Source organism: Solanum tuberosum, unplaced genomic scaffold (genome assembly GCF_000226075.1).
Source record: "Solanum tuberosum cultivar DM 1-3 516 R44 unplaced genomic scaffold, SolTub_3.0 scf00085, whole genome shotgun sequence".
Classification (NCBI taxonomy): domain Eukaryota; kingdom Viridiplantae; phylum Streptophyta; class Magnoliopsida; order Solanales; family Solanaceae; genus Solanum; species Solanum tuberosum.
The window spans coordinates 1,328,617-1,337,294 of NW_006239014.1; the positions used below are offsets into that span (position 1 = coordinate 1,328,617).

The window sequence follows — 8,678 nt, forward strand, 5'->3', positions numbered from 1 at the left end:
ATATATATATATATATATATATATATAACGTAATTTCTGATAAAAGGTGTTTATTTGAAGGAAGGAGTTCCGGACTCGAACACCAAATATAGCACAAAGCTGATTATTACTACCGTACACCAATTCCAATTAAGCAAGTTCATTTCCTACGGACCCCTTAGGGGTCGTTTGGTGTGAAGTATAATACCAAATAGTCATGGGATTAAATTATAGTATCACTTAATTTATTGTTTGGTTGGCAAGTTCGGGATAACTTATCCCGGGATTAATAATTAGTACTGGGATAAGTTATCCTTCCCCTTGGATGGTATAGTAATCCCGGGATAACTTATCCCGAGATAAAATAAGTAATTGACAAAAATGTCTCTTTCAACCCTTTTTATACATCACTTTTTACATTCGTGAAGGGCATTTTTGTAAAAAAATAAATTGTTCTTAAAATTTATTATTTTGAATACAACAAATCAAACACTCAATAAAAAATAATCTTATCATAACTAATCTCATCATTACTTGAATTCAAACTAAACGATGCTTAATGAACAAGTAAAAGACTGGTTCCTATTTCCTAGATATACTAAACTAGGAAGGTATCATTTTTCAACTCAACAAAAGCCACTGCATTGTTTGTTTAAAATCAAGAATCCTCAGCGCGATTTAATTCTGTCTGTTTTCTGATACGATGCTCTGTTCTGTATTATATTGAAATTCTGTATGCTCTGTTCTGTATGTATAAGATTCAAATTCTTAGTCGCGGAGATTTGATGAGTAATAGTACTAGTTTTTTCTGATTACAACTTTTCCAAGAAAGAAGAAAAATTAGCTACTTACATTGCCAAATGCCAATATATGACTTTTTCTAGTTGCAGAAAAATGGAATTCTCTGAAGCAGATAACAGCATTCATGACTCTCACCATAATTCTCATAAGGTTTTACCCCTTTTTCTTTATACCTCAAATTGCTCTCTTCAACTGCAGCTTGATTACTTAAACAACTTCATTTCTTATGAACTTCCTCCATATGTCGCAATGAAGAAAGATGTGGTGAAGGAACATGTGCTTCTTGCTAAATCGCTTATGAAGTTTAAGGCTGTGTCCAAAGATTGGGAGAAATGGTTATCTAGTCCCTTATTAGGCAGAGCCTGAAGCGCGCATCAATCGAGGTACTAACAATGATGTTGTGACTGTGCCTATTCACATTGGCCAATTCATATACTTGTATCATATCAGGGAGCAGAAAGTTGAGTTTATAACATGTCCATGCGATAGCGGCCTGAAGGAGCCTTAATTCACTATACTATATTTTCCCTACAGTAGAAAATCACTGATTTTACCTATGAATTTTCAATTTTTGGTTCATGTAGGCTTATTATTAGTACACCATTTCTTTATAATCATAGATATGTTAATAAGAAATGCAACAATTACAAATAAATGAGGAGCGTGTTTTTATTATTTAAAATTAATTTCTTTTAAGGAAGCAACGGTAATATGGGGAGTGAAGAGGACAATTGTGGGGTAATCAAACAAGAAAGCACAAAGACAAGGAGGAACTATAATTCTGGGAATAAGAACAACTAACTAAATTAGAGGTGTTAAATGGCAAGAGAGAGAGGCCCCCTTCTTTTGAGGAACACTCCAAGTATTGTTTTGGGGGGTTGGGGCTGGGGAAAACTGCTAGACTAAGATGAAAATTTTACAATGTTAACATTTCTCTCTCTGTTCCATTTGACAATCATTATCCATTCTTGTTCTTCATTGAGGTAAAAAACTTTTATTTATTTATTTATTTATTCCCATATTATATAATGCAAGTAACATTGTTCATGGAAATATCGTAGGGACATTGAAGAATCGTTGAGAAGAGCAGTTAACGGGAGATAGATAGATATTGAGGGAATTTTTATCATTTGTTAAAAATATGGATTCATCTCCTGGAACTGCTTCCTCCAATGATACTGATTCTAAAGAAACCCCTTCTTCAAATGGAACTCCGCCTTCATCTTCAGATTCAAAAAATGATTCTCCTTCGTCTTCGTCTTCGTCTTCGTCTTCATCTCCACCACCAAAAAATGAATCTCCACCTTCATCACCACCACCACAATCTCCTCCTCCATCTCCTAATGCATCACCACCTCCAAAAAATGATTCTCCTCCGCCTTCTTCACCACCACCATCCTCTTCTGAATCTAATTCATCACCATCAAAAGATAATAATAATAATAATCAATCCCCAAATCCTTCTTCTAATACACCTTCACAATCACCACCACCATCATCCACGTATAATACTCCATCAACCCCAAATAGTCCTAAAAATCCTCCATCATTTCTATTATTTTCTCCACCACCGCCTGCTTCTTCACGTGAATCGCCTGCACCTCCTCATGCACATTTGTCTCCTCCTCCACGCTCAGGATCTAATCAACCATCACCTGCAAACGATGATTCCTCAAGTACTGTTGGTATAGTAGCTGGAATTGCTGTCGGAGGCATCGTCATAATTGCATTAATCATTCTATGTGTATGGTGTAGTAAAAGGAAGAAGAAACAGAGATACTATATGGCTCCTGGACCTAAAGGTATGTTACTAATTACTAATAAAGTGTTGTTTAAAGCATAGTATTACTTTTTAATTTTCGATTAAATATGTTTTTGATTAGGTGGTGATCCATACTACAATAACAACAATCAATGGAATAGACGTCAGTCGATGGATCATGTAATGAAGGTACCACAAAGTGAAATGGGGACTCAGAGTGGTTGGGCTGGAGCTACTCCACATCAGCAGGGAGCTAGTTCAAGCGGCGAATTTGGCTCAGGTTATTCAGGCCAAGCAGTGCCATTGCCTTCTCAATCACCTAACATGGGACTTGGTGGTTTCTCCCAGAGCCAATTCAGTTATGAGGAGCTAGCTAAGGCCACAGATGGATTTTCTCAGGCCAATCTGTTAGGACAAGGTGGTTTCGGATACGTGCATAAAGGTGTTTTGAATGATGGAAGAGTGGTTGCCATCAAGAGTTTGAAAGCAGGAAGTGGACAAGGAGAACGAGAATTTCAAGCTGAGGTTGAGATCATTAGCAGAGTTCATCATCGTCATCTTGTGTCCCTCGTTGGATATTGCATTGCTAATGGACAACGCATGTTGGTCTATGAATATGTTGACAACAAAACCTTGGAGTTTCACCTTCATGGTACATTCTTTCCTATTCAATACTCACTACTTCTTCTACGATCATGTTAATTTTATTGTGAAATAAGAGAATCCTTTTCCTAGTTGATTCCCAAATTTCGATTCAATATATTTCTTAATTCTAGTTTTGATAAGGGTGAAATCAAATTCATTATTGCAGGAAAAGGTCAACCTGTCATGGATTGGGAGACCAGACTTAAAATTGCTTTGGGATCAGCTAAAGGACTTGCTTATCTCCATGAAGATTGTATGAACATTCTAATCTACACTTTCACCTCTCTCTGTCTCTCTTTATCTCTCTCTCTCATTTCTTGATATATACATGCAGGCCAATATAGAATTATCCACCGCGACATCAAGGCTGCAAATATTCTACTAGACCTCAATTATGAAGCCTTGGTAATTAAATGATCAGCCACATTTGATATGTCAATGAAGATATGAAGAGCAAGTTTTATGTTAAAACCTCGCGTTTTTGTTTAAGAAAGGTTTATTAACCATCACAATGCCTTTTAGATTTAAAGGAAAATTTTGGTTTATTAGGTGGCAGATTTTGGATTGGCTAAGCTTACTTCGGATAACAACACTCATGTATCAACTCGTGTTATGGGAACATTCGGGTGAGTCAAGCATAGCTACTTAGTCGTATAAAACTTGTATTCAACAATCAGAACCAATTATGTATTTTAACATACTTCAGATGTCTCTAAGCTAGAAAGTTACTTGCAGGTACTTAGCTCCTGAATATGCATCAAGTGGCAAACTAACAGAGAAGTCAGATGTGTTTTCATATGGAGTAATGCTGTTGGAGCTCATAACCGCAAAAAAACCTGTTGATCCTAGCAATATGATGGAGGACAGTTTAGTAGATTGGGTTTGTTCTAGATCCTCAGTTCACATTTGATTGCGCCAAGATGTGCTTAGACTTTTAACTTTTGTTTGAGGTATTGATCTAATATATGAATGTATACAGGCTAGGCCCCTTCTTACAAGAGCACTGGAAGAGGAAAAATATGATGGATTGGTAGACCCACGTCTTGAAGGGAACTTTGATACAGATGAGCTACATCGCATGATAGGTTGTGCTGCTTCTAGCATTCGCCACTCTGCTAAAAGACGTCCCAAAATGAGTCAGGTATGATTACCCTCTCTAGAAGATAACAAATACTGCATATTTACATTATGATTTAACATGTTGTAGCATATTTTGGTGGTTTGCTTATATGGACTCGAGAAATTCATATCTTTACATGATATCAGAGTAAGGTTCATCTCCGTTTGGACAAAATGACTTGTTTCACTTATATAAATATTATGTATTATGAACAGATTGTACGTGCATTGGAAGGCAATTCATCGTTGGAGGACTTGAACGATAATCCAAAACCAAGCAAGGTTCCTAGCTTTGCCGCGTCAAATGGGGCACCCACTCAGAGCTATGATACTGGTATGTATAATGCTGACATGATGAAGTTCAGGAAAATGATTATGCCAACCCAAGAATTCAGCAGCAGTCCAAGTGAGTAATGAATCAACCCTTCTTCCTCCTCCTCAAGCAACGATTCAACACGCGGGCAAGAGTAAAAAAAGAATGTACCTAAAGCTTGAGATATTTTTTCAAAACATATTCTTGGCTGGAACTTATAACAGAGATTTGGGATTACAAAAATTAATGTTTATGATGAACATTCACTACTCATATCTTGATTTGAATAACAAAGATTATAGGATCAGAATACAATTATACTTTTTTTGTTTCAATATGTACATACAATTTATTCCTACAAAAATGTTGAAGATCTTTATGTTTAACAATATAGTCATCTGCTTGCTATTTGTATGTTTATATTTGATGTCCATTTGTAATTACAAAAATAATTTATGTATCAAAATCTTGTCTTTTTTTTGAGTAATTTATTTTTAACTTTATCAAAAGTTTGCTTTAAAAGATTTCATTGTGCTCTCAGAGACAGAGTCACAATTTCTGTTTGTTAAAAAAAAAAAAAAGTTACAATCAATAGTTTCTGTTATTACCGTATACATTTCTCTGTTTCTAAATAATTTAACTTCAACGTTTCACTTTACTAGGATAAGATTATTAGTTATAATCACATAAATATTTTAGATTGCAAATTTCAAAAGTATTTTTAGGAATAAGTGACAAGTAAAAATGAATGGAGGAAGTAATATTGTACATTGGATGACGTGATATAAATCTCATCTCATTTTATATTATAAGTAGGAAGATTCAAAGCTTAAAATTGAATTATCATTTTACCCTTATATTAAAACAAATGTTATAAAATATAATTAAATAGTATATAGTAAAAAAATGCTCCTCAAATGTAATAAATATTGAATTACGTATCCTTCAAAAAGTTGTCTTCTTTATTATATATATATAAAAAAATTTAAAAAGACGTGGGACTCAAAATAGTAATTACTATAATGAAAGTTTGTTTCTCGCGTTAATGCAATAAAAGCCGTTTCCCGTGTTAATGCAAGATTGCACAAGAAAACCAAGAAATTTACATTAATCAACATTTTTCCATTGCAAATTAAAAGCAAGATTTTAAAAGATTTGTATTGAACAATTCAATAAATAACTCATTTAAATCGGTACATGAATCAAATTCACATTAATAGTCAATTTCTCTTTTTCTGTAAAAAAACAAAAGTATTTGAAGAGTTTTTCCATTAAATAAATTTGATATGGACTAAAATCATTGAACTAATTTAATGCAAATTAATTTTATCTACTCAAAGGGCATCCTAGCTACTGCTATAAAATGCCTAGCATGGTCTTCATGTAAATGATAAGAGGAGGATGAGAGATTATAATGCAAAAAACTAATCTTGCTCATCATTTTGTATGTGCAGTAATTTCCTCTTGTTTTTATCCGCTCCTCCTTATTCAGCCTAAGTATTTTATATGTCCTTTTTTTATATTTTGATATACTTTCTTATGATTTTGTTTTTCTATTGAAATATCTTGTGTCATACATGAAGAAATTAGTGATATACAATTCATGTTCTACTAATAATTGATGAAAGATTAATTAGTTAATTTGATATGTTTATTTGGCTCTCGATAGAGTGTTCTACTTTAGTATAAATATATTTTCGAGTTTATTAGTTATGAGTAGAGAGAGGAATAACTAAATATTTGATTATTTAAAAAATAAATAAAAAATCCATACCCTAAAATAAAATGGGCCGCCGAATTGGAGATAAATGATGGATCATAGTATGTGATTTTGAGGCTGTATTTTTATTTAACTTTTCGTTTATAATCTATTGACCTTATTAGTCTATTATTCATGTGTTGAAACATTCATTCCTCAAATTGACATATATATTATATATCTAGAATAAGTCATTTTGAAAAGTTTGAGTTGCTCAATTTATATTAATTATTCAAATGTCTATTTACTGTGATGAGAAGCTATTTATTGTTGATGTAGAATTTTAACTATGGATGAAAAATTGTCAAACTCCCGTCTTCAGATTATTGGCTGGACCCATAAGTGTTAAGTAGTAATTGTCCAAATTAAAATGTCTACTTTTGCCTTAGAGATATTATTTATGAGAATGTGATACATTCTTTTGCCTAATTATTGAATGTTAATTATCACTCATACCTATAATTTTTTAATATCAAATGGTTTAATCTTTTGTATATATTATAATTATAATTACTTATTAAAAGTGAAAACTCGAAAGTGTATAGTTGGATTACCATTTTGCCCCTACACTAAATCAAATACCTAATTAATAAAATATTATATATCATTAACAATACACATTAAAGATTCAATAAATGTAAGATAAAAAAAAACTAGATCTGCATTTGAATAGTAATTGTCCATTACTATTCAAAATAAAAAGTTGAATATGAAGAGTCATTCTACACTATTATGTAAAAACACTTCCAGAATTAAAATTTGAATTTGCTTTTTAAGAACCAATTTTACAATGATTGATATTATCATAGGAAGTAAATTGCACAATTCATATTTCAACATGAGAAGAAAATAGAGTGAGAAACTACAAATGAATGATAACAAAAAATGCTAGAGTATATCATCTATTTAATGTTCTTCTTCATAGTATATTTTATTATTATTTAGTGAATAAAATATAAATGGTAAAACTACTATTGTTAGTTTCAGCATTTCCTATTTTATAACTCAACTTTTTAATATATAGAAATTTAATAATAATAAGGGACAAACGTGCAACGCACGTTCTCAGAAACTAGCTATACAGATATACCCACGAATTATATAAACGAGGTGTGAATTATAAAAACGAGGTCGCCCATAGCAGCTTAAACTATAGCTACAACCCGTAAATATGCAAACTATAACTAAGGAGCCTAATTATGTTTATTATAATGACTATTTGTGAATTTTTTTCTTCCTATTTTTATTTGTTTTTTACCTTTCATCTTTTATAAGTGACCCAATAGAGAGTATTAGGGACACGTTTTTTTTAATCAATTTAAGGAACATATTCCCTTCCTTGAGTTATTAAAAAAACAAAGAATTAACAACCACAATAAAAAGTTGTATCTCAAAGGGTACATTTATGGACAAGCTTCTCAACTCATTGCTAAATGTTAATCATTATTAACCATTTTTCTTGTAGTGTCGTAATCATAAACAAGTGTAGCAAATATAATGTTATTTTTATCTATTATTTTTTTCGTAGCAAATAGTTAATCATTCGTCTACAAATCGTCCCTATTTCAATATTGCATATTTTGTGACAAAACAATGCTCGTCACTAAATTGCATGTTGATTAGAGACAATAAAATAATCGTCACTAATTGCTCATTTATTAGTGACAAAAACTAAGGTCACAAATAAGTAAAAAAAATTGTGGCTAAAGCTTACACCCTTTAACTACGAACTCTAATTTGTCGTTGTTGTAACTAGTTATTTTTTATGAAGAAACCTTTTCGTATCCAAAATTCTAACTATTTTAAGGCAAACAATAGTTTGTCACAAATTAAATGTATTATTAGCGACAATACAATGTGTCACTAATAACTTAACATTCGTCGCTCTATTACCTAATAAATGGTCCAAATTTTTGGGGAGAACCTTTAGTGGACAAAAGTTTGCTACGAAATTATATGTTTCGTGACTTAAAGTATATTGCTCATGCATTTAAATACGAAATAAAATTTTTGTCACAAAAGATGAATAATTAGTGACGAATTTTGTGTTGTACCTAATAATTTCGTAGCTAAATATCACATTTGTTGTAGTGCGACCAAGTGCGACGTGAGGCCAACCACTCGCGAACGAGGCAGTATGCACTCGAACGTGCACCCCCAGGATGACAACCGTTCACGCTTAAAAGCTTTTTTGTCTCCAAAAGCGTTTGTGGCAATGTACACACTATCTCCACTACATTATAAATTGTGGTAAACATGTCTCTACTATTTTTAATATGTATAAAATTAATTAACAATTG

At 32.2% G+C, this 8,678-nt stretch overlaps 1 protein-coding gene across 1 annotated transcript; it reads left to right on the forward strand.

Annotated features, from left to right (window-relative positions):
- Window positions 1–1,606: 1,606 nt before the first annotated feature.
- Window positions 1,607–4,953, forward strand: LOC102604174 (proline-rich receptor-like protein kinase PERK1). The gene is made up of 9 exons (XM_015308613.1): window positions 1,607–1,763; window positions 1,842–2,582; window positions 2,664–3,194; window positions 3,354–3,440; window positions 3,522–3,592; window positions 3,737–3,813; window positions 3,923–4,067; window positions 4,167–4,328; window positions 4,523–4,953. Exons 2-9 carry the CDS (start codon window positions 1,922–1,924, stop codon window positions 4,718–4,720), a joined length of 1,932 nt encoding a protein of 643 aa, XP_015164099.1. The 5' UTR covers window positions 1,607–1,763; window positions 1,842–1,921; the 3' UTR covers window positions 4,721–4,953.
- Window positions 4,954–8,678: the final 3,725 nt, after the last annotated feature.

What these genes read in the sequence shown, in the direction of transcription:
- LOC102604174 (XM_015308613.1), top strand. Translation starts at nt 1,922, where the DNA reads ATGGATTCATCTCCTGGAACTGCTTCCTCCAATGATACTGATTCTAAA. An exon ending in ACCTCAATTATGAAGCCTTG is followed by an intron (nt 3,593 to 3,736) that starts GTAATTAAATGA and finishes TTGGTTTATTAG; the next exon opens with GTGGCAGATTTTGGATTGGC. An exon ending in AGGACAGTTTAGTAGATTGG is followed by an intron (nt 4,068 to 4,166) that starts GTTTGTTCTAGA and finishes GAATGTATACAG; the next exon opens with GCTAGGCCCCTTCTTACAAG.